Consider the following 25,381-nt stretch of genomic DNA (forward strand, 5'->3'; position numbering starts at 1 on the left):
TAAATTCTAGACCAAAAATCAATGATAAAACGAGAAGGTCGTAAAGTATACATAATTAAATATAAAAGCTACGAAAGCTTCTAAAATAGAAATGAAATCGATTACTCTATTTCATGTATAAGTATGTACTATACACTTCAACTTGACGAGGGGAGGGAAAAAATTTCACGAATATTTACATTGGTCAGCAACCGCAATAAAAGTATATAAGAATAAGACTCAATGGCGCGTGTATACTTTTCCGATGGCTAAAATATTCATAAATCTTAATTCTTAGCGTTTTAATTTCGCTAGGTATTGATGCATTTATAATCGTGGCGATTTCTTCATTGGATAAGAGAACAGATAAATAAGTTGACTACGAGCCAAGATCATTAATTAAATTTGTTGGCAATTAGTCACGATCCACAAGTGAGTGGATTTTATTGGCTACTGTTGCTTTTCACAAGACTAGGGAGCTAATTTGCTTCTTTAGAAAACACCGAGAAAATATTTCTTCACATTTACCTTTCACTATGTCCAAATGTTCTAGCGGAATTTTCATCAGTAATTTATATTTATTTGCTTCTAATGAACTAGCTATGCTACCAGGACTACTTCTGCAACAGAATAAGAAGGGAAAAAAACGGGTGTTAGATCACGTAGGTACGTGGTTAAAATACACTATAGCTTATACCTACTTAATTTAGAGGGAAAATAACTTACGAAAGTGGCTTTTTCACCGTACTACTTCGTCTTTTTACGCTGGTAATTATAAGGAGATCATTAAAAAGAAACAGGGCACGTTCTTTACGACTTAATCCTTGTCCCGAGGTCATGCTGACTAAATCGTATCTCAAAAATTGACGATCAGCTGATACCAAATTACCCAAGCCGTCGATCAAGTTTTCGATCTGTTCTAATTCCAAGTTTTCACGTTCGGTGCAGTTTATTCGCACTGCCAGCTCGTGGACTTGGTGCAGGGCTTCTTGTAATTTCTCGAAATCCGGATGGCAAACTTCCGTGTGTTTTATTAAAGACTGAAAATAGAACAATATTAATTTACCTAATGATTCAAGTGCATACTGGGTGTTCGAGGGTGGGAAAAAATACAAATTTGGAGGTAGGTGATTATGAGCAGGTACCGCCAACGAGGGAATGTTCCTCATCATACCTATCAATAAAGCTACAGTAACCCCTGTTCTTATATTCGCGATTTAACCGGACCATCGAACTCTATCCATAAATTGGATACGATTCAAGAAACCGCAATTTCATTTAAAATATCTCTTTTGGGACTCTCGCGGTAACATTAAAAAAAAAAGTGAAAAAAGGCTCAAAAACACGCGGAACTGAAAAATATAAATATAACGTTGTATATAAAGTTGAACGAAATTTTATAAATATACGTAGCTTTTATTAAAGGGATTTAACATTGTACAAACACGGCGAAAGTGCAATAAAAACGAAAGCGAATTAATTTACCAAATATAAACTAGATTTACTCAGTCGACAGCAGCAGTGAGCAATAAAAATGGAAAATTTCACATTTCTCAAAAGTTTTCAAAATACGAAACATTTAATGAACGGGTTTTCAACTTAATTGATTTTTTATTCGTGTTTCGTGGGCTTCGGTGTGATAAATCCGTTAAGAATTTTAATTGGCTTTTTTTTTTCGTTCGCTACAAATTTTAAAGTTGAAGAGCTCGTTTTAAATTTGACGTTAAATCGATACATCGTATATTAAAAAGTTTGCGAATGTAGGTGATTCGTTTGGTGTATTAGATACAGCAGGATTTTTAATACGCTCGCGTTTTGAAATATTCATTAAGTTCTTTGATGTATTTTTAAACTATAAACACAGCGTAACCGGGCTCGAGTTGATAATTGATCATTTCGGTGCAAATTATTATTTACTTTTTTGTTATCTCGGTAAACACTCGAACGCGTATTCGAGTCACTTGCCAATATTATTTCTGCGAAAATTTCTCCTCTTTACCGAATTATATCATTATGAGAAAGGTCCGACGTATTAAAAAAAAAAAAAAAGAAAAAAATGGAATAAATATTTAAACAAGCGAAATTAAAAATCCATCTTATGGTTATTCGAGCAATTAGTCTTGTGTAAATAAAAACGACGCTGCTATGATGAATTTTTTTTCCTGCCAAAAGTAAGGCTCAGACTTCGAACGATCGACTTCATACTTATGCGGATGTTTACACCGCACGTTTAAAAATTTCTATACCGCCAGATATAACGCCTCCCTCACGTATAATAAATTATGACAAATGAGCTTTTTAAAACTAAGAATGCACCAACTACAAGGTGTCCAGAGAGTTAGCGACTACAGTAAAAATTTAGATAGATGTATCTAACAGAATACCAAAGATGAAAAATTTTACAATAATGCCCTCAATACTGAAAACCAAATAAACGACGATGAGTTATCATGTGTTGTTCAGTTTTCCAGATGGTGTGGGAAGGGGAGGGAATTCATGGAGGTCGGATCAAGAAAATAAGCCAAATTCGAAGTGAATGGTGTCAATGCCTTAAAATCAGCAATAAGCAACATATTTGTACTATCGTGTCATTTTTATTTTTTTTGAATTTTGCTCAAAATGGAGGGCCCTAGTACCCCCTCGCGGGAAGTTTAAATTTCATTTTAAAAATTATTTTGTTAAAAATATAGTAAAATATGAACTTTGCTATAATGTTATTCAAATTTTCAAATGGTAGACAGATTTCACCTAAATTCAACCAGTCTTGAGATTTTAGCTTTCAAAATTTGGATTGTCTCAAGAAATCTCAAACGTAAGAAAATTATGGTAAGCTCCAAACCCGTTCAAAACCATCACCAATGAACTTGGGAGGTTGAAAATAGGGTACCTACAAATCAAATTTCAGCTTACCAGGGCAATTTGGTAAGATTTTGATTTTTCAACATTTTTGGCTCAAATTTTAATTTTCAAAAATCTCGAAATGAATTTCAGCGATTAAAATGTCGACTGGTGAGGTACTTTGATTCAAATTTCTTCATTGTAGCTGGTTTGTGTGTTAGCAACCAAAATCACTTTTCCCAGAAAAACGTACCTAACTCAAGTTTTTGAAGGTAATTTTGTGAATTTTTCTGAGATGAAAATATATATTTTTGTTGAAACTTTCTGCAACCGACATTTTTTTTTAGTTCAATGAAGACAGAAAGACGTAAAAATGTCTCAAAAGTCCAAGAATTGCAACCTTCGCGACCTATATATTGAACGAAAAAAAAAGTAACAACCATTTAAAGATGTCCAGGCGTATTTTTTCAAAATATGAAAACATGAAATTCTGATCGATCAAAAGTCTGCAACTTTTTTTTAGGGCAATATAGGCACTTAGGGAAGTGGAGAACGATTTCTGAACTGCTGAAGCTTTATCACATGAAAATCCAAAAAAATTAAACATTGATTTTTTGACCACTGTAACGTCCAAACTAAACTGACGCCATTTTTAGATAACTTTAGCTCAAAACCTTATTCCTTAACTTATTATATTCAAATCTATCTAATCCAGTTATTTCATTTTTTTTTCACTATTTTGAAAATTCCCAGAGCTGGAGCTACTCAATCGCATATTTCACGGTTTTGGGACATTTTTTAAAAAGTAGGGTGCAGAAAATACACTTTTTCTCACTCATTGTCGGAAGTAGCCCTCAGTCAGAACACATTGGTACCTATTTAAAAAGAAAATTAAATCTCGAAGTTGCAGCTGCCTAATCCTACATTTCAAAAATTTTAGGAAATTTTTTTGAAAAAATTTGTACCTACTCTAAAATACTATTTTCTCATTTATACGTTGAAACCGAAAATTCTTAGCAAAATGAGTCCAATTGCACATTTCGATATTTTGTAGCGTTTTCCGAAGAAAATTAGCCCATCAAAAATACTATTTGGTAAAGTATATCCCCCACTTTGTCGAAATCGGGTCTATAAATCTGTCTAAAAACGAGGCACTCTTCCATTCAATTTTTGAACAATGTGGAAAAACTCAAAATTCCGCAAGACTCTCATTTTCCATCTAAGCTGTACAAAATTTTTCAGACCAACCCAACGTACTTATGTGCTGGAAAAAAAATGAGAAAAATCGGTGATTGAGTAACTGAAAATTTCCATCACAGGGGGATTACAATTGGGACAGGACACCTGTACGTTATATCCAAGAGTAAACCTACCATTTCACACACCTGAAAATTAGAAGCTTTAGAAGATTTTCTCACGCATGTACCTAAATTTGAAAATTTAAAAATCCTAACATCTTTACAAATACTGAAAAAAAAAACACTCAACAAAACACTTCGAAACACGTTACGTGTAAATTCAGCCCAGCCTATCTCGCAAATCGAAGGCGATAAAACGCATTGCAAAAGCTATTAGGTTAAAATCTTAAGCACCACTCAGCGTAAATTCTTATCGCTGAAACTCGACAATAAAAAGATCAAAACAACGCAACAACGTAGAATACAAAATGAAGAAAAATTAACGAATACTTTAAATCGTCGAGAGAAAATCTTACGACTCGTTTTAAACAAAACGACGGCGAATAATTCAAAATCGAGCTCGGTAGGTAGCGGCAATTCTCTCTAATACGCGAAATTTTCGAATAATTAATGTTTATTTAAAATTCATCGTCGTTAATCAAAGAAAGCTTCTTTAAATTGAAATATCTGCCCGGTACGTGTTTCAATATTAAAGAACGCACGGCGCGGCGCGGCTCGTCTCGTCTTCGCTGTCGGATTCTTATAAAATTTTCTCCAAAGTATCCGTCTATGAAATTCGTATAATGCGCCGGTAAAAGAGCAACCGAAGCACTTGTAGATGTATAAAGCTTCTCAAGGTTTTAAATCGCGCCATCAGCCGGTTAACAAAAGAATAAAAACCCCGATCTCGACTCGAATTTTCCCATGTTATCTCTTTATTTATACACACCTTACTCCGTCTGCGGATTTTTCAGCTAAAACGTGCAGCGGAGGGTGGCGGGCGGGCGGGCGGGCGCTATAAAAAAGGGTGGAAGAAGCGTTAATGCAAAATTATTTACCTGAATTAAAAGTTCGTAACGTGGAATTCTTTGTACCGGCATAATTAATAACGAATCTAAGGCCAACTTTCCTTTATGTTCTTTGGCCATCGCCTAAGTGAAAAAATTAAAAAATTAATGCTTCTCAAACGATAAAAAAATTAGCTGAATTTTTTCGAGAAAAACTTTCACGTATAAAATAACTCATTCTCGCTCAGACAAAAAAAAACTTCTTGCCTCGCTTGATTTAGTGTAGGATTAAGTAGGTAATCGTGTTGGCAAAACTTTACCATCATAATTTAATGCTAATGTATAATAGTATGTGGAAAAAAAGCAGCATTGGTAAAAATATTCTTACAAATTGTTTGTGTTCGCGAATACGCGCACACGTTAAACGGTTAAACTAACCTCTAGAAATTTTGCAAATGCCGGTTTCATGTGGCACGTTTGCTTTATAGCTTCCTTAGCCGACTTCCAATTATTTATAAACGCTATGTACGAATCTATGACCGTCTCTTTCGTAAACTGAAACAATATAAAGTTTAGACAAATTTTTAAGAAATAATAATAATAATAATTTTATTACATATGATCGTATTCTATCGTTATATAGTTCAATCGGCACGTGTCAGAAAAAATTTGTATTCCTTTCTCGACGCAACGGAACGCCTCGAACGCGGCGAAATTTCCCTCGATACTGTTGTTCGAAAATTAGAAAATATTTCCATGTGGAAAAAATTGCTCGAAATGTGAAAAATTTATCTTTAATGCTATAAAACGTTCGCAATTGAGTCGTTGATGACGATGATTTATTATTTTTTCCATTTCCGGTTATTTTTCTTTTATGCATTGTGGGTATCGTAATCAGATTTCTATATAGTAGGTAGGTAGGTTAGGTACCGGTATATATGATAACGGTAATTTCCCTCCATAAGTATATTTTTTCACTTGTCTGATATTTTTAAAAAATGAGAAAATTTCGCCCTGCTATTTTTTTCCCCGTTGGAAAATTCAATCAATCAAACGTTAAATATCTTTGTCTTCCCCTTCTACTTTTTTTCTACATTCGTATAGAGGCACGTGCGAGCATCTTAACGATCTAAAATAGGTACCTATTTAACGTACCTACCTACACTTATCTATTAGTATCAATACGTACCTAATTAAATATTAAATTGGAATTTGGATTGAACGAATTAACTATTTATGCAAATCTTATATAAATCATACTTTAAATATATTTTACACATTTGGTAAAAAGTTCGATCGATATGAAAAAAAAGTCGTAGTTTCTGAATCAAAACGTATCGTATTTTTGATTACATTTCCTTATGTTTTTTACTCTTTTTATTTCGCTTCATTCATCCTTCTTGTTTCACTCACATTTCGTACATATCATGATATCAATGGCAAAATGAACGAGGAAAGAAGAACAACAACACTGACCTAAAATACTCATTTTCGCTGGGAAAATACGTGAGAATTTGTAAAAAAAAAAAAAGAAACACGAACGTGTTTTTTTCACCTTTGTTCGTCGATTTTTGAAAACACATTACGCGGGAAACTCGATCGTTTAAAGTTATGGAATCGTGTTTATTACGTAAGGAATCGAATTTCATATCTAGCGAGGTGGAAATATCGAATGAAGGTCTGTTTATGTGATTGCTAGATCCCGAAATTGAAGGGGTATGAAACTGATACGCTATTTTTGATATATCTTATTTAGATAATTAAAATAGGTACGCTGCATATCGAAGGTTCCGAATGTAATTTCAAATATTTTCGAATGACGATGCAGCTAAAGCTAACGAAAGCTCGAGTGTGTCTCGAAAACAAGTGTAAATAAAGTATATTTGTCGACTATATGAAACAGTGTTATTATGGATAAAATTTGAAGCGCATTTCTTTCAGTATTGCCAAACAGATACGTCTCACTTTCCAGGGTCATGTTGCTGTGTTGACTGTTGCAATGGAGGACAATTTAATTTTGAGGTCTCAGATCCTAGTATATAGTAAGGATCCTCAATCCCATTATCTAAAAACTTATGCTCTCAGTATCTGATAAAGCCTTTTTAGGAGAAAAAAATTAAGGGCATTTTAAAGTAAATTTGGGATTCTTTACGAGTTTTTCAAATCTCTCGACAGAAAGACCAAAACAGCAAAAAATTTTTTAGCTCATGATTTATTTAATTTGTTTAAAATTGAAGGAAATGAAGAACATACTTAGAAGTAGGAGAGTGAGAACACTACAAAATATTTATGAATACAATTTTTACCTAGTTATGTTTGAAAATTTCACGAATGGGACTTCAGATGGGGGGGGGGGGGAATAATGTGAAAAATTAATTAGGGAGTCATGCTGGATGGCAACTTTTTGAAAATAATTTCATGAGAAAATGGAGTTTGTTAACTTTTCAAAAATGTACCAAAAATCCAAAAATGAACTTCGAACAGCTTAAAATTTTCATGTCAGAGTTTTTTTTAGCATAAGTGTATTTTTTTGAGAAATCCTTCGTAAAATTGACTAGAAAGCATTCAATCACGTTTTTCTTCTTTTTTCATTTGTTACTGAATGAAAGAGAAAGATGGAAGCAAAGCATAGTGAATAAAGACTCTAATTTTGAATCAAATTTCAAGAGATTTTGAGGTCCTTTTTCGATATTTTTTTACAATTACAATTTGGAAAATGTTTGAAAAATCAGTTGACTAGAAATAGGAATCAAGAATACTAGATGAGATATCAATAGGATAGGTAGGTATATTTTCATCAAATCGCATCATCACAAATTATAAATTGAATTTTGATTTAAAAAAAAAAAAGATCTGAAACAGACATTTCCTAAAAACGATTACAGAAAAATCTTTCGGTGAAGTTTAGCTTTTAGGCATTCTCAATTTTGATTAAAATATCTTTTAAAAAAGCTTTCTAGGAGGGAAAAAATTGATCACATTTTATTGACGAGGAATTTTATGACTTGGAATTTTGTTTCTTATCATTTTTCATACATACCTATTCTTTAATTTTTACCAAAAAAGGATTTTCGCTTCGCGCTGTTCGAAAAGTAAAAATTAAAAAGGACAAGTAAGGCGTATTCTCTGAAGTTTTCAATAACGTCAGAGGCAGCGACGAGGAAAAAAAGTAAACAGAAACCTCATTAATAACGATACACATACCTACTTAATAGGTATCTAATAATGATAAAATTGAAAACTAACCGTTTCTAAAAATATATCACCGATGCATTTACCCCTGTTCCATCCTTCCAAGCGTACACGTAATTCTTCTAGAAATTCTTCGTGGTAAGCGAGTATTTCCGGAATCTGGAAAACAAGCCGATTATTTTCTCAACACGAGGATGTATTTTTCATTTCAATGAAATACATAGGTACAAGTTTGAAGTTATACGTATAAGTTCACGTTTGACTAGGAACTAGGATGAAATCTTTACAAAAATGCGCAGCTCGCTCGACGGGGTAAAAAACTAAAAGTCAAATTAAATCTTACCTGGTAAAATATTTCTTGCACCGTAGCTGGTTCGATTAAACTAGAAAACTCTGGGCTTTTCAACGGCTGCAGGTATTTCTGAAACAAACGAAAAATTATTTTTGAAATTTTAAATTATATTTAGCATAAAGAAAAAACGTTCCGGCGTCTGAGGGTAGTGGAGGGATGTGGAAGACCATGGGTAATCATTGAACCAAGCATGAGCAACTACATATATCCACTCTTATAGCATAGCGGTAAGTTGCAGACAAATCTGCTGAATTAAAATTCCATGTACCTACTGGAGCGAGTATTTATTTCAATCGATAAATCTGTTTTTAATCTAGTTTTTGCGAGTATTTTACAATCGTAACTTAGCTTCCCTATTTTAATTGAAAGTTATGAAATTTAAAATGTTTGAAATATGATAGAACGCCCCAGACGATGATTTAATTAAACTAACAATAGAATATTTCGCGAAAATTCAACTTTTATTCAACGCGTTGAGACGTTCAGTCGCGTTGCCTTTTAAACAAATCGTAATGAATTTGCTCGCGCTAATTGAAGGCAATCCGTATACCGAAGAATAACTCTTAAGGCGACGATTGATTGGGGAATTAAGTGTTGAGAAAATTTCGCGCAATTCAATTAGCACCCTTTTCCCGATACCGACGTCCAACTTTTAATTAATATGATTAGGAAGGGAAAAAAATCGTCGAACAAACTTCCGCCAATTAATATCTTATATTTCTTGTTTCCTCGTTTGAATTTTCTCTTTTTTTTCGCAGACAGATATTTTTTTTTCGCGGGCATTGTAAGCGTCCTGTCAGGCATACGCTTCTCGGGAGGCTTAGCTTCTTGAATGATGGATGCGTAGGTGACCACGCATTAGTAAAAGGATTTAGATTTTTTTTAGCCTTTATCGACTAAAAATGTTTGCAATTTTTTAACCTGTGACGAAGAATGAATACAAAGGTTGATTATCATCGGAATCTACATACAATAGATTTAAATTTTATTCTAAAAAAAAAATCAACGTGAGATGGGCCGAAAAAAAATGCAGAACTTTAATTCCTTCGGTAGGTATCTGGTCATTTACCCCAACAGCAGTCATCATAAGCTTTAACTATTTGAATAAAACAATTTTGTACCTAAGTTTTTTTTTCTGAAAAATCGGTTAAGGCCACTATTAAAACTTGTCTTTCAAAAATAAATACCTATTTGGTAAAAACTTTAAAATACAAAGGTAGTTCGTTTTTTACCCCATCTCATCTGGTTAAAAAAATTAATTATACATTACAAAATCAAATTTCTTGAAGTCTGTTGACAATTAAAAATACCGCAAGAAGAGATTTCAAACTGGCGTTGCTTGAATAAGTAACTTGAAAACGGTGTTGTCAGAAACTGAGTCTCAGGAAAATCCACAACACGTAAAAGTTGTTTTAAAAAATCCACTTTAAGATACCACAATTTATTCTGTCTCTTGATATGCATACAAAATGAGTTACCTACATAAATCTAGCCCAGAGCTAAAAAGAGAAGAATCGCACTGCTTCAAGTTCGAGATGTTTTTCCAATATAGTGGAGATTTGAAGTTTCATTCAAGTCAAAGGTATAGACAGAAGATAGACTTAGTCACCCACTCGAAGTGATAAATGAAAATTGAAAATTAGAGTATCACGAACGTATGTACATAAAAAGACAATACGTAGAATTCAATTTCAATTGTGAAAATATTTTCTAAATTTTTATAATATTAAGTAGTTATAAATCTCGATACACTAAAGAGTAGGTGAGGTAAGTACATAGGTACCAATCTCATGTTTGGAACTTGATACCTATAACCTGCATATTAGTTGAAAATACAGTTTTCCTTGTTTTGTTCAATCAATTGGACGATCTTATGCGAGCTCTGACATAAATTAATTTTATCAAGTAAATCATCAAAAACATTAACATTGTTTTCGTAAATTAAAAACCTTAAAATCGGGTAAAATTGCCTGCAGATTCGTTTTTAAAAAGGGTTGTGAATAATGACTAGATACTTGATATGAATTTTAGCTCAAAGGCTGTCTAGTCAAAATACCTACTCCTAAATTGATAATTTTGAAAATTTCCGATTTCCATCTTACATTTATGGCGCTTCCTATTTTCATTTGTTTGGTAAAATTGTTCAGAGAATATGATTTATAGAGACCAAGAACTACACATTTCAATCACCATTTTGAACTATAGTACATGTAAGGGAGGTATCCCAACTCGCAGGAACCTTTCAGAAGCAGGCAGAACAAATCGAAAAAACATTCAAAATTACATACACCAGGGAACCAGGCAAAATTTTAGAGGTTGAATTCAATTTTCAATTTTCAATTCAAAGATGCAATTTTCATAAGAACTCAGAACTTGACTGAATTGAGGTACTTACAGAAAGCTGAAATTAGGTTATTTCTGTGTTTTTCGTCCAACTGAACCGATTTATGTAGTCCAAGAGCTATACCACTGCGATTGGGCCGAAATAACTGAAAGCTGGGGATAGTCTCAAAAGTTAGTATACATACCCCTATTTTGAAAACATTTGGTCTGCCGATCCGCAGCTGCTGCTTTAAAGCTCAGTGAAAGCTCGAAAGTTCAAAATTTTTCTGAACTTTCAGCTGAGAAAACTGATGGCTGAAATTGGTGCCTAATTATAGCATTTTTCGCGCTGAATCCGAATATATCGGTCTGCCGACCCATAAGTGCCGCCAAAGCCCCGCCAGACTGGGTCAAAAGGGGAGCAAATTTGACAAATTTCATGTTTTTGGGCTAAATTCTCATAAAAAGCTACAAAATCGGGTTAAAAATTATTTTCAAGCAGGTTAACGGAATGTTCTATGGCTAAAATGATTTTTAGACACCGAAATTTTTCAAAATTTTCATTTTTGGGGGGTGGGGCGTGAGGGGAGTATTAATAAATTCAGCAAATATGGTCTTGTGATATATCAAAATATATGTTTTTTGGGCTTTAGAATTCGATTATGGCAATATTTTTCACATTGGAGGACAATACGGTCAAAAAACATTTATTTTGATGTATCACAAAGCCATACTTGCTGAATTCATTAATACTTCCCTCGCGCCCCACCCCCCAAAAATGAAAATTTTGAAAAATTTGGATGTCTAAAAATCATCGTAGCCATAGAACATTCCGTTGAATTGCTTGAAAATAATTTTTAACCCGATTTTGTAGCTTTTTATGAGAATTTAGCCCAAAAACATGAAATTTGTCAAAGCTCCCCTTTTGACCCAGTCTGGCGGGGCTTTGGCGGCACTTATGGGTCGGCAGACCGATATATTCGGATTCAGCGCGCAGCGGTGGCAGCCTTTGTATAGCGGGTGTAGCGAGCTGCTACACCCAGAAGCAGTTCGCTACACCCAGAAAAACAGTTTGCTACACCCAGAAAAAATTCGCTACACCCATAAAAAAATTATTCTCCAATTTTACATTGTTATAACCCAAGTTTTTGGCAATAACTATTCATTTTGTTCGTTTTTCGCTAGTTGGTTACCTACACAGACAGTACAGACACAATGTTTGTAGTAAAAGTTAATTAACAGTGAAAAATCTCTCTTTTTTGTTCTTTTTCAGTCAGTTTAAAAACCTCAAAAATGTTTGCTACACCCAGAAAAAATTGACAGTTTTTTCTTTCAACCAACCCCAGTTTTGCTACACCCACGCGAAATCTAGGCTGCCACCGCTGTCAGCGCGAAAAATGTTATAATTAAGCACCAATTTCAGCCATCAGTTTTCTCAGCTGAAAGTTCAGAAAAATTTTGAACTTTCGAGCTTTCACTGAGCTTTAAAGCAGCAGCTGCGGATCGGCAGACCAAGTGTTTTCAAAATAGGGGTATGTATACTAACTTTTGAGACCATCCCCAGCTTTCAGTTATTTCGGCCCAATCGCAGTCGTGTAGCTCTTGGACTAATGGTGGTTTGGGGTCTTTTTGAAGCCTCCTGCAATTTTGGAATTTTTAAACTTTAGAAAAATCGAGATATTACTATAAGTAATTATTTTTGAAAAAAAAAAGAAAAATTTCTCGTTTATAAACGCTTTAACGTAGGTACGTATAAAACTGAAATTGAGTTTATAAGTCTCTAGTGGATCTCTGGACTTCGCAATTTTGAAAAAAATTTGTATAGGCACTTAAAAAGGGTCGAAATGTAATTCAAAATCTGTAGTGCTTTCAATTTTTCGTTTTAAGAATTGGAAAATTCAAATTATCCACTAAGGCTAAAGGGCGCCTCAAAAATACTAAAAATCGATTCGAAGGATCGAAAAAAGCTCAATTTTAGTTTCTCAAGTTGACCCGTTCGTAAAATGAGAAATGTTTCATTCTTTCCAAAAATTCTAGATCCGATGGGTCGCAAAGATGGTTATTTTTAGGTTAAAAGCAGTGGCGCAACAAAAAAATTGCCATCTGGGAACATGGACATTTGTCGCTCATGGACGTAGAAAATTACTTATATTTACCTACTCTTTTTTTGTTGGAAATTGAGCCAAATTTGAATTTTTAAAAAATTCCAAAAAATCAACAAATAAAATTCACCATTTTTCAAGGAAACTGTAGCCGACAACTTTCATTCTTTTGAAAAAAAAAGTTATGGATATCCTTCTCACTCTTCTCTCTGAGAAATCTTCATTGGCCGGGATACCTTTTTGAATTTTGATTCAGACACTGCAGTCCATATCTGATCAGGAATTTCAAAATTAAACTTCCATAATTTTCCAAATCTGCAGTTGGCAGTTTTAAAAGATTTTTTGGATTTTTCTATTTAAAAAAATTCAATAGATAGATATGTACTTGAAAATAGGTACATATGTACCTACATAGCTTATACAGGGTGCCCAGAAATATCGAGTACTCCTAAGAAAGTTTTTCAATAAAAATATAGGTTGGCAACGTGAAATAGATGCATATGATTGGTGGAATGTTATCTCTCCAGTCCAACAACCAATCATGTGCTATCATTATTATCATTCACTGTGACCAACCAAAGTATTTTAGTAGAAAACTTTTTTAGGGGTGCTCGATATTTCTGGGCACCCTGTACTTTGGAATAACCTTTACAAAGACCCTTTGCGAGTGGACTTGGGCACGAATCATCAAATTAATTCTTAACGTTATTGGGCAAATATGCATGTAGGTATAATTATGAAATTTATTATATAGTCTTTTTACTTGATAAAATTGTTTAAAAAATCAAAAATTATGAAAATCCGCCGGAGGCTCCAGAACGACTTGAAACCATCTCCAGTCGATTCCAGAAATCAAAAATAGGGGGAAAATAAAATTTCGGTTTCAACATTTTTTTAGAGCTAGATCGGATAGGTTCGATTTTTTTTTTTTAAATTTAAAAATCTAAAACTTTAATTTATTATTAATTAGTTGAGCTTTTGTATGGTGATGAATTTTTGAGTGCTTATAAAATGTTATTTCCTTTTTCTGACTCAACCATTTTTAGACCGCTGGGATAGGTAACCAAAATAATGAAAATTTTGTTTAAAACCTACCAACTTAAATCAATTTATACCTGTTAAAATAGAAAAATAACTTTTTTTTCTAGCTTCTTCAGGAACATAATTAATCAGAAATTTTTTAAAACAAAATAAAACACCTCCACTAAATTGTTAAAAGTATTTACAAAAAAAAACCAAAAAAAAACATTAAAAATATTTAAATTAAATATTATTTTACAAAGACAAGCGTTCTCATTCCATTTTTGCTCATTTCACAAACGCTTTCTTAAAACGCACTCATAATAGGAAAAGGAAAAAAAAGGTAAAAATCTCATTTAGGATTCTTCTCATTTAATTTGTTTGTAAAATGAGACTAACAGGTAGGTAAGCAATCCCAGTTTTCCTTTGTAGCTCGGATTTTAATCTTTTTAGAACTTCCTCGTTTACAAAATTCACCGTTGACAAAAAAAAAAAAAAAAATGCAAATACTCACGGTAACTAAAATTCGTAACGATTCCACGTACGAGTGCTCGGTATCGTACAATTCAACCACAATATGAGATCTGGTATCCTGTAAAATGAAAAACACATTTTAATAATGGTGAAATATACTAAGCGTACGTAGGTAGGCTATACCTAGAATTCATAGCCGAGCCTATATATTTTCCGTCCAATAATCAAAATTAAACGGTGGCAAATTTTTTATATTGAAAAAAAGCAATTTATAAAACGGCGCTGTACCCTTAGCAAGTTCTAACACCTTTTAACTTCTTTAGAAAGCTTTTGGATAGGAGCCACAAAACATATTTACATTTAAAAGTAATAATTACAATATTATTAAATATTGTCATTGGCGAAATTTCAAAGAATTTATTAATAAACATTCTTAACGAGAGACGTATGTATATGTGTGCGTTGATGCGGAAAAAGTCGCGAATAAAAAAAATTTTAATATAAGAATTATTTATATATTAGGCTGTATAAGAGTGAGAGAAAGAGAGCGAGAAAATGAATAGAAATTACTCAAATTAGAATCGAAAAAAAAAACCACATACGGCATTGCTGTAATTAACAGGTGAGTGGAGTTGAGCGCAACACAGTTGTTCATCATAATTCACGTTGAGCGTATGACTTTCAGTATTCCGGCAACATTTACAATGATTGCTGTTATTCATTGCAAATCAAAGGGTACTATTGTTACAGTATCATTTCGGTTTCTGTGTACCGATGGATGGCACGGTACGGCGGCGATTACTTGTTAAATTTACAAAATGCGTACGAACAACACAACGACAAATTGAGACCGATCTCATGATGCTTTTACGTGCAGGAAAAAATTTCCCAGTTTCGTATCCCGTGGACCATCGTCATTCTCTTGTGTACTCGCATACCTACGTTGAACGTGAAAATATTTTCATTTTTTTGTTAAATAAATACAAATGGGTATTCTAGTGCGCGAAATTCTGAAAATATTCGTTCGCGTTGGTGAAAAGACATACATTTTTTTTTTTTTTAAATTACGCTCGTATCGTACAATATTTTTCACTCAGACTGCGTTGAGGAATTTTCACCAATGCAATGGCAATGGTCGGGTATGATGGACAGGCTACCTACCTACGTAAATTTTCTTATTAATTATGCAGACATTTTTTTTTCTACTTCAAAGGTACGCGAAGGGTTACGTAAATCGGGAGTTTTACGTAATACAAATATGTTCAAAAAGAACGTGGTTTAAAAAATTGTATAGCGAGTTCATAAAATTATTTTCACTTAGATATGGCATAACTCGTGAAATTTTAAACATTCTTCTTACTCAACTTGATCAAATGTAAACTGAAACGATGGAAATAATTCGAAACGTTCAATCGAGCAACTTCCCAAGTTTTAAATTTTATGAAAATGAATTTATAGAAAAACACGATTATATTTTCTTTGCCCACGAAAAAATAATTACTAAAAATATTAGGTACGAATACCTACATGAAGAGAAACAATTTTTTTAGCTCTTTAATAAAACTGAAAAAATCGTTAATTTTAGAACACGTTTTTCTTTATAGGTATTTGATAATGTGTAGAGCTTCCCTGTTCAACAGCAAAATGATCATGCCCCATCCAAAAATTTTAAAGATAATACCCTATCAATAGCTCCCAGCACAACTCTCTCGAATAGATATGTAGTTATTGAATAGGGCAAGGTTAAAAATTGTGATTAAATTCCCGACAAATATTTTTTTCATTTTTTGTTTGCCAGATTTAAGAGAAAGTCGATGAAGCAATGTTTCCTATCCAATGTCAAAACGCACCTTTGTGAAGAAAAGATATTTCAATTCGATCATCAGAACAATTCTTCATTGAAAGGCATTAGCTGGTATGGCATATAGGTAGCCAATATTTCGTGTCACGTTGAGGAAAAAAACGGGAAATCAAAACAAATAAAAAGCTTATTTTTTATACAGCTCAATTGGCATGTTTAAATAAAACTTTTACTCGAAAAACTTTTTATCACAAATACATAATTTTTTACAGACGCGAAAAAAAATGGTGTAATAAAAAGTTTTGCAAGTAAGTTTTATTTCAACGAGTCGAATGTAAAACGCAAAAAAGAAACCTACAAACGTATAATTGTTCAATTGACACGCGTTTACGAGTACGAAGTAGTCGTAACACAATTTTCACCCCGCGCAGAAACGAAAAAGAAGGGAAGGCGATTCAAGTCGTTGAGATGACAAAATACAAATAGGTACTTGCGTTTTGAGATGCATATGACATCAAGTAAGTATTCAAATTACCAAAAAAAAAAAAAAATCAGTAGGCCAAAGAAGGACGATTGTCTCATCCATAACTATCCCTTCTTTGTCAACTACGCGTCTTGTCCAAATGAAAAGTGTTTGAAAAAAATGATGAGTCAGCGAAAATGAACATAGATGATTTTTAAAATGGTAAAAATGCAAAAATCTCAAAATTCGAGATTTCAATGAAAAATTCAAAAAAATCTTTTGTTTTTTACTCACATGATGCGAGTGAAAAACTAAGACAAAATTGATAAAATTCGTAATTTTGTAAAATTTCAAAATGAACAGTTATATGTACTTTCCTCTTTAATCAAATAAATTCACTGGGTTTTTTATGATTTTTTTTCAATCTTCGAACTCTTTGGATAGGACATTCAGTTAGGAATATTTTTGAAGCCCTTCTTCTTCAGAGAAAAGTCATCTTTTACAGAGCAGAACTTTGAGAATTTTGTCTTAAAAAAACCATTCAGTAGTGATATTCTCAAAAAAAAAAAAGGCTAACAAAGTATTATATTTTTTCAACTGTTTAGAATGAAACGTCGAGTTCATTTGAATACACTACGAGATTTGACTCTAGACGTCTCTTCAGTTATCATCTTTTATGTGCCCACCTACCCAGATATAATTTTTCTAAAATTTAAACAAGTCTTTATCGAATTGATAGCAGCTAGTGCTACATAAGGGCCAATGAGATGAATGAATTTTTAACCCAATTTGTACGATTGTAGTTTACCTAAGTATAATGAGCAAATTTACGATCAATTTCTTTCTGGCTTTTTGCAGTGACTCCCATCAGAAGAACAGTAATACATACAAGATAATGTGTAAAATTCTGGTTCATTGGATGGAATGGAAACAATTGCCCAACAATAAGTACTACCATTCATTGAAATTTTCTCAAAAATGAAACACCATTTCCCATGTCGCTAAACACCTATATAAATGACTTTTTTCGCGTAACTCTCACAAATTAAATTGACTTATAAAGATATGAATTTTCCAAAATTTTTCTAGCGCTTTTCAGCATTGAAAAAGAGGATGTTTACACTTTTTCTTCGATGATTTTCGATTTTGTGTCCTCACTGAAGTTCACTTGGGTTAATTCAGAAGGCTATAATTTGGCATGTAGATACATTTGAACCTTCAATGTCTTTTTTTTTACGTAATAGGTAAGTATTTTTCACAAAAAATATGGTGAAAAACTGGAAATTTTCAGTTTATGGGAAAAAGAGGGAAGAAAGATGGTCTAAACTTTAACTTGAACATTGAATTCGAATTTTAAAATACTGATCACGTTTTTTTGAAGTCATTTTGCAACAAGTTTTTGCGATGCTCCATCAAACTTCGAAAAAAGTTTGATGATAGAACAACCCTATATAAAAGCACTGGCCAAGTGCCTACAAGAGACATTAGGGAAGAAGAAAAGTTACACTCTAGAAGCTGTAAACATTATTTTACTGTTGGGAAAAAGAAATAATTGAGAAAATCACTCATTTTATCGACATAGTTTCGCTAACACGGAATACATAAATGGCCAGAAATCACCTTGTAAATGTTTGATTAAGCAATCTTCTCTGATGGCTGAACCTTTTCACGTCAGGCTAAGTTGAAAATAGAATTTTAAGACACACAGTGCCATTGCAATTGCTAACAAGAGGAGGAAACAGGAAACAACACTTGATTAAAAACTTCACTGAATTTTTTTCCAAGGGAACCTTGACGACCTATCCACACTGGTTACGTTTGTCCCTACTCCCTAACTTATTTTGATTTTTAGCGAATTTGTAAAAATGACAAAAATATTCCATTTAAAAAAAAAAAAAAAATTTTGAATGAAAAATCTGAAAATCGTTTTTGTATTAAAAGTGAACCACTCGAAGCCTTGGGACCATTTTTGAACTGACCTGGATCTACCATGGAAGATCTGACTTTTCTGCAATTAGAATCGCTCCCAAAGACATAAGCAATCAACTTCGCATTTGCTAGACACTCCCAATTGGATTTGAAAATAAATTGAAATCAATTCGAGGGGACCTTTTTTAGGGGATTAGAGAAATTGCCAGCGATTTGTTGCAGAATCGCAGAAATGATTGATTTAAAAATTTGTAAAAAATAATACACTCGTATTTTCAACTAAGAAGTTTTAAAAAAATATACGCCTTTCAATCTTTAACGATTTTCAATGTCAAAATCGTGACAGCATCAAGTTTTTAGCCGCTGAAATAGATTTTAACGTCTTTTGGGGCAATTCTGAACTTTTGATAAAGGCTCTAGATCCGCTCAAAATCGGTCGCAATTGATTCGGGCGAGTAGAAGAAGGGAAGATAAGGTTGAGGGGAGACCGAGAGAGATCTACTTACTTCAGTATATTTATTGGATTTTCAACCATAAAATAATATTTTTCAATTTTGCGAACTGAGACTGCCAAAAGTAAAAAAAGAAAATCCGCAGTTTTTAAATTTCTCTGAAGTTGAAATAAGAAGGTATTTGATGTATTTTGAGCCATTACTTGTCTACACATGAATTTTTGCCCAATGGGTCATGATTTAGGTAGCTTTTCTGAAAGAAAAATCATGCTGATGAGCTACAATACCAATACCTACATACCTAATTACGTGCTTCCACAATTTTCAAAAATTCACCGAAAATCAAAAAATTAACTTGGGCAGTGAAAATCACAATATTTTCTATGGATTTTCTAATAATTAAAATAAAAATTTCATTACGAAGTTTTAAAGATGTTCAATGTCATAATAATGTACCCCCCCTCCCCACCTATATACTTCGCAAAAACTACTGACAATGAAATCATGAAAATTGTCACTGGTTGTGAAACCTGCAAGTTTTTTAGATTAGTCAATTAACTAAAATTCGAGGGAACTGACGATATTTTAAGATGAAGAATTACAGAAAGACATTTGAATAAAAAGCTCATATTTTTGGTATTAAAATTGAAATCGGTAATGCGATATTTTCAGTAGGTACCTACAGAATACAGCAGAGAATTTCAACCTCGCATCGGTCAATACATACTATAAAATGAAAATTTATGGATATATATTATATACCTCATAAAAATGCTGATGAACCTTGTGATGATCAAATACGCAAGAGAAATCTAACGGAGGGTAATTTACCTATTTGAAAATCATTTCGATAAAAATAAATCTCAGCATAGCGCAATTTCGCGAAGGAAATCTATCATCGTATAAGTCAAGCATAAAAAAAAAATTGAAAACAGAAAACTATCAGAAAACCTAATAACGGGATACAATACACACGATAGATTATTTTTTATCAAACATCGACTTGTTCTTCAATAACTCCTAACAAATCCCTCAATAGTTGAACAAATTTACCAACAAACTCAGAATTAAATTACCAATTACCGAAGCTCTCGAACAAATGTCTCGTAGCCGGGTCTTATTGAAGTTTAAATGCGGACTTTTTGTTTAAATTACGTTCGAGTACTTATTGGAGTATACGGCAACTAAAAAGCCAAGTACCATCGAATATGATTTATCGGAATTTGATTCACGTATCTACTTGTAACTTGTGTAAAATTTCGAGTGTTTTGTATTCTCGAATGAAACGTACAGTATACGTATCTAACTTTTGCATATGAACGCGACGAACTTATGACGTGAATAATTGAAAGCTCTCTATTTATCGTTCGGTAAATATACTCAAACTACGTAGAGGAATTTCTAAAATCAAAGATTATTAGGTACCTAGTAGGTAGAGGTGCAACTTTGACACACATTGTTAGCTTTGCTTGGCTCTCGTTTCGAATAATTTCGCACGTTAGTCTAACGTAAGTAAGTAAGTACCTACTAAAGTATGTGTAATAATCTGGGCTACAAGTGTGTGTGGAGAAAATTACAGCCTAAATATAGAAGTAATACGAAGCGTAAATTAGTCGAGCTTTCAGACTAATGAGTTTGAGAAGGCAAAGATTGGCAAATGTACAAATTCCTCGGTGTAATCTTTTGTCTTCGAACCATCTAATTACCACAGATTTAAGTCAAGTTTATATACAGGTCCCTGGGGACCTACCGATACCGGTGGAAAAGGAATGCAAAACGTTCGCGCGATAAAATAAACCGGTGATTTAATTTTTAAGCGAATTTCGCCAATAGATTTCATTTCAACGCATCGTAATCATAATCTCATACCAACATGCATCATAATTTTCATCTGAATCAGTTCCCCTTTGCTCTTCCCTTGTCAATTTTATCCTTTCAATAACAATATTCAACAAAGAAAATAGGTAGGTAGGTATACAACCATTGGTAAACAGGTAGCTCTAAATAGTCCATTATTCCGACCACAAGAAAGAAAATTCCTCAACATAATCAGTTCTCCTTAATCGTACTCGAGTCAGTCAATTAAACCGGCGAGTAAGAATCCTCCAGAGAGGGGAAAAATTGCAAAATGAATAATAAAACCCATCGAAAAACAAAGCTCGAAAAAGAAACGATAAAAATGAATTCCTCTTCGGATGTAGAAAAATTACCAACGACCATTTTGGTGAATATTTCCAGACATTCGCACACAATATAATCTCAAAGAAGTCGTCGAACCGTTGAAATCAAAGAGAAGATAAAAAAAGGTACATCCGCGTAAACAAAATTCGTCAAATTTTTAACGCGCAAAGACGTGAAAAACCAACATACCGAAAACTACTACAGGTGACCATAAAATTTTTGTAGCTGAAAGCAAAACATACCGCTTTTCGACGTATGGAATATTGGAGATTGCGCGAAAGGCAATTTCATCGCATCCCCTCGTTACCTGGCAACCTGGATACCTGACAATTGCTGGCGCTCTCTCCAGTCTAATAATTAATTCATTATAGAAAATTTTTAATTAAAATATACACCACCGAGTTGGCTTTACATGGTTAACTAAATGTTCATGTAAGTAAAACAACTTTGTACGACAATTTTTAATTTAAGTAGGTAGGTCTAGGTAGGTCTAGGTACCTATGTTTTACTTTAATGTCTATGGGTCTGGGTACACATTTGTTGCTTTTACGCGCTGACTCGCGCGGGTGTCTGCTCTTTTTGTTGACGTCTTCTCAAAAAAATGTAATTTTTTTTTTTTTGAAAAACCGTATGCATTTCATAGCACGTACCTACGTAGATTATAAAATTGTATACATCGAGATGGATTTTTTTTTTTTTTTCATAACGTACCTTGTAAATTTAAAAACGTTCTACATATATCACCACTATACATACATACATACCAACGTGTAATGTATTAAAAAGAAATTACACGGTTGAGTATTTATTTGGACGATAAATATACAGCTGAGCGCGATTATATAAATAGTGAATTTTAATTTTACAAATTACTTCGCCATTTATTACGAAAATTACTTTAAGTAATTACCTGAAAATACCTACACACAAGCTATCAGTTTTATTTTCTTTAATTCGTGTTCATTAGATTAACACATATTCAGTTCCCTAGCAGCCACTCTCTGCTCAATTTTTATCAGAAAAAAAAAACAACGATAAACATCATTTTTGTTAACACACGAAAAAAAATAGAAAGAAATAGATGTACATTTTTGTTTAGTTAAATCGCAAACGTAAAGGTTACCCATTGTTGTAATTAAAAAATTCGAGAAATGAAAAATACAAGAAAAAGAAGATATTTTCATTACAGAAAAATTCCTGTCCTTGAAAAAAAAATATACGTCCTTCTAACAAAAAAATTGTTAATTAATTTTTCAAACGGTCATAATCATTTTGTGATGAAGATACACATCTTTACTTTTTAATTTTATCCCAGCTATTTCTATAAAGATAGTAACGATTTCAAATATGTAGGTAGATAGGTACTATACGTACAGGTAGGTATGTAAATTATACTCTTTAATCAAAATTTAATAAAACTGTGATTCAAATAATTACTTTCTATAAAGATACCTACCTAATAGAAACGTTTAATAAAAATTCAGGGAATTGGGAGGTCAGGTTGTGACGTACATATAATGACGTAAGAGAGAAAATAGTATTTTTCGAGGATCCATAATTATACTTGTAATTAAAAAACTTTGTAAAAATTCGGGGGGGGGGGGGAATACAAATTTTCTCAATTTTGTCGAAAGTAGCTCTCAAAGTGGAATAATACTGGGAAAAAAATTCTCAACGCGATAACTCCTCAAAGATACATTTTGAGATTTTACTTTTTTTTTATATTTTGAAAAATTAGAACCCAAAATTTGCACTTTTTCACTCATGTCGAAAGTGATCTCCAAAACGCGTTGGTAGCTTGAATATGACCAAAGAAAGAAAGTTGTAGGTGTTCAATTGCATATTTTAAAATTTTGGGAGATTTTCTTGAGGAAAATTAGAACTGAAAAAATACACAATTTTCTCGCTCATGCTGAAAGTAGCTCTCAACACGCAAATCAACAGTGGAAAATGATCTATTCTAGAAAAAAGATTTCTAGCAGTAGGTACCAGAACCACTCATTTTTTCCATTTTCCAATACAATTAATTTCAGAGAGCCCGATTATTCTGTAAGGCGGAAAAACAGCTTTAGAAACCATTTTAGTGAAAACTAATTACGGGAACGTGACCAAAAACAAACCAAAGATGGGTGTAAATCTCCTTTCCGAGGAAACTTTTAAATCACGGAAATACATGTATTTTCGACTCAAATTAACTCAATATTTGAAATTCCAGATTAAAGAAAAATCTGATAAAAAAAATATCGGAAAGTCTGTTTTGAAAATTTGATAGGAATAATTTTAGTAGGTCCAATTCATTGATTTTTTCCTCCAATCTGTAATACATATTGTCAAAAAATCAACAGGATTCCTTGTTTTTAAAAGGCTGACATAATGTTCGAAAGTCATACCTAAAGTCTTTTTTCAGTTTTTGAAAGTCAATCTCACACTGAATTTAATCGATTTTCTTCCAAAGTTTTTAAAAGTCTGGCATCGCCAGAAATTCGATCACATTTTCTTATCAAGTTTTCAAAAGTCAGAGTGACGCAAATTTCGGAAAGACCCGGTGCAAAAAACATATATCCATGTCAAAAAGCAATCCAATCAAGGAGAGGGAATCAAAAAGACATTTCTGAAAGGAGAATTTCAAGTCTGAGAAGTGAACATTATTTCAAAAACAAAATTTGAGTTTTTAGGCAAGACAAATCGATACTTACTCGCGTGGAATGATTTTCGAACAAATTTGTCTATAATTCCATTATTTTGTATTTTAAACGAAAGATGAAGTAGGGAGGTTTTTAAACGAAAATCGTTTGACTTCAACTGAATTTCAAACTTTTTTCATTTGCATAAAAAATATCTATCAACCTTCAAAATTTTGTCTAATTTTGAGGTGTTTTTGCAATTTTTACTTGGATCTTATTTCAGATGAAAAAAGTAACGATGTAGGTAATTAAAAAGTAATTTTGTTGGGCTCTCTGTACATTTTAAATTTTAATATTAGATAAGTTAAAATTAGCCAATATTTTTTCATTTCATGGGAATTCGATTTTTTAAAAATACCTACCTTATTTACCATTGAGATGCGTACAGTATGAAAAATTTCCAATTTTTCTAATTCGTCTTCATAATGAGAACCTGATGAAAAAAAGATATTCTCATGGGTTTCGAAATATAAAACTCAGAAGGGGAGCTTCCACAAAAATTCCTGTAGGTACCTACCTACCTACTCTTGAACCATTATAGATTTTTACCAAAAAAAAAAAAAAATACAGACTAAATTTTAAGCCATTTGTAGAAAATTTTGAACAATTTTTTTATTATCAATTCTCAAGAGTGATAATTTTGGGATTTTATTTACTCGACGAGTATAAAACATTTTGATTATGTAGGTTAGGTACCCATAAGTATATTATGTAAAGTTGAATTGGATTAAAGTTTTTTTGTTTTTGTTTTTGTAATGAAAAATTATTGATTACTATACGTACATTTACCATTGGCCATCACTCAGCTCTACATCTTTTAATTTTACTTTCTATTCAACGGACGTGACACCCAGCAAATAGGTAAAAGTTATATGTATCTATAGGTACCTAATACCTACCTAAATGATTTAAAGATTGATAATTTTTGAAAAAATTCAAATTGACGACTAAACTCTTTAATTTACTCGTAATTAGAATTTGAAAAAAATCGAACTGTTCTTTAATCAAGTCCTGTTTAAAAATTCACCGAAAAAAATTGATTTTTCATTTACTTTATAGTTGTACTAAAACTTTGAGTTTTCTAGTCCTCTCCTTCAACATCGTCGATATTTTACGACATCTCACCAGCAATTTGGAAATAAAATTATGACCTAATTTACGACTTTTTTTGATCAAGTAAAACCTTGTTTCTTCTACCTAATCCCTTTTCTGCGTTCCTCGTTCTTTATGGCATCTCATATAGTCACAAATCTGGAAATAGATTCGTTTCGTTTTCCATGACATATGTCAATAACTTTTTTTACGTTCGTTTTTTTTTCTGGAATTTCACAAAAAATAAAATATGACGTTACAGATGTTTATGAACGAATCAAATGAAAAATGTTCCACGAATAAATTAGAAAAATG

At 32.6% G+C, this 25,381-nt stretch overlaps 1 protein-coding gene across 2 annotated transcripts in view; it reads right to left on the reverse strand.

Annotated features, from left to right (window-relative positions):
* LOC135832831 (rho guanine nucleotide exchange factor osg-1) overlaps positions 1 to 25,381 on the reverse strand; it is a 54,772-nt gene that overhangs the window by 13,508 nt on the left and 15,883 nt on the right. For both annotated transcript variants that reach the window (XM_065346338.1, XM_065346337.1), the window contains exons 4-10: positions 14,505 to 14,582; positions 8,538 to 8,615; positions 8,249 to 8,353; positions 5,441 to 5,557; positions 5,054 to 5,146; positions 706 to 1,019; positions 508 to 599 (exon numbers count right to left, since the gene is read on the reverse strand). In XM_065346338.1, the coding sequence (XP_065202410.1) occupies positions 508 to 599; positions 706 to 1,019; positions 5,054 to 5,146; positions 5,441 to 5,557; positions 8,249 to 8,353; positions 8,538 to 8,615; positions 14,505 to 14,582 (877 nt within the window). The remainder of the gene's footprint in view (positions 1 to 507; positions 600 to 705; positions 1,020 to 5,053; positions 5,147 to 5,440; positions 5,558 to 8,248; positions 8,354 to 8,537; positions 8,616 to 14,504; positions 14,583 to 25,381) is intronic.

The sequence above is a fragment of the Planococcus citri genome, chromosome 1, assembly GCF_950023065.1.
Source record: "Planococcus citri chromosome 1, ihPlaCitr1.1, whole genome shotgun sequence".
Taxonomy (NCBI): domain Eukaryota; kingdom Metazoa; phylum Arthropoda; class Insecta; order Hemiptera; family Pseudococcidae; genus Planococcus; species Planococcus citri.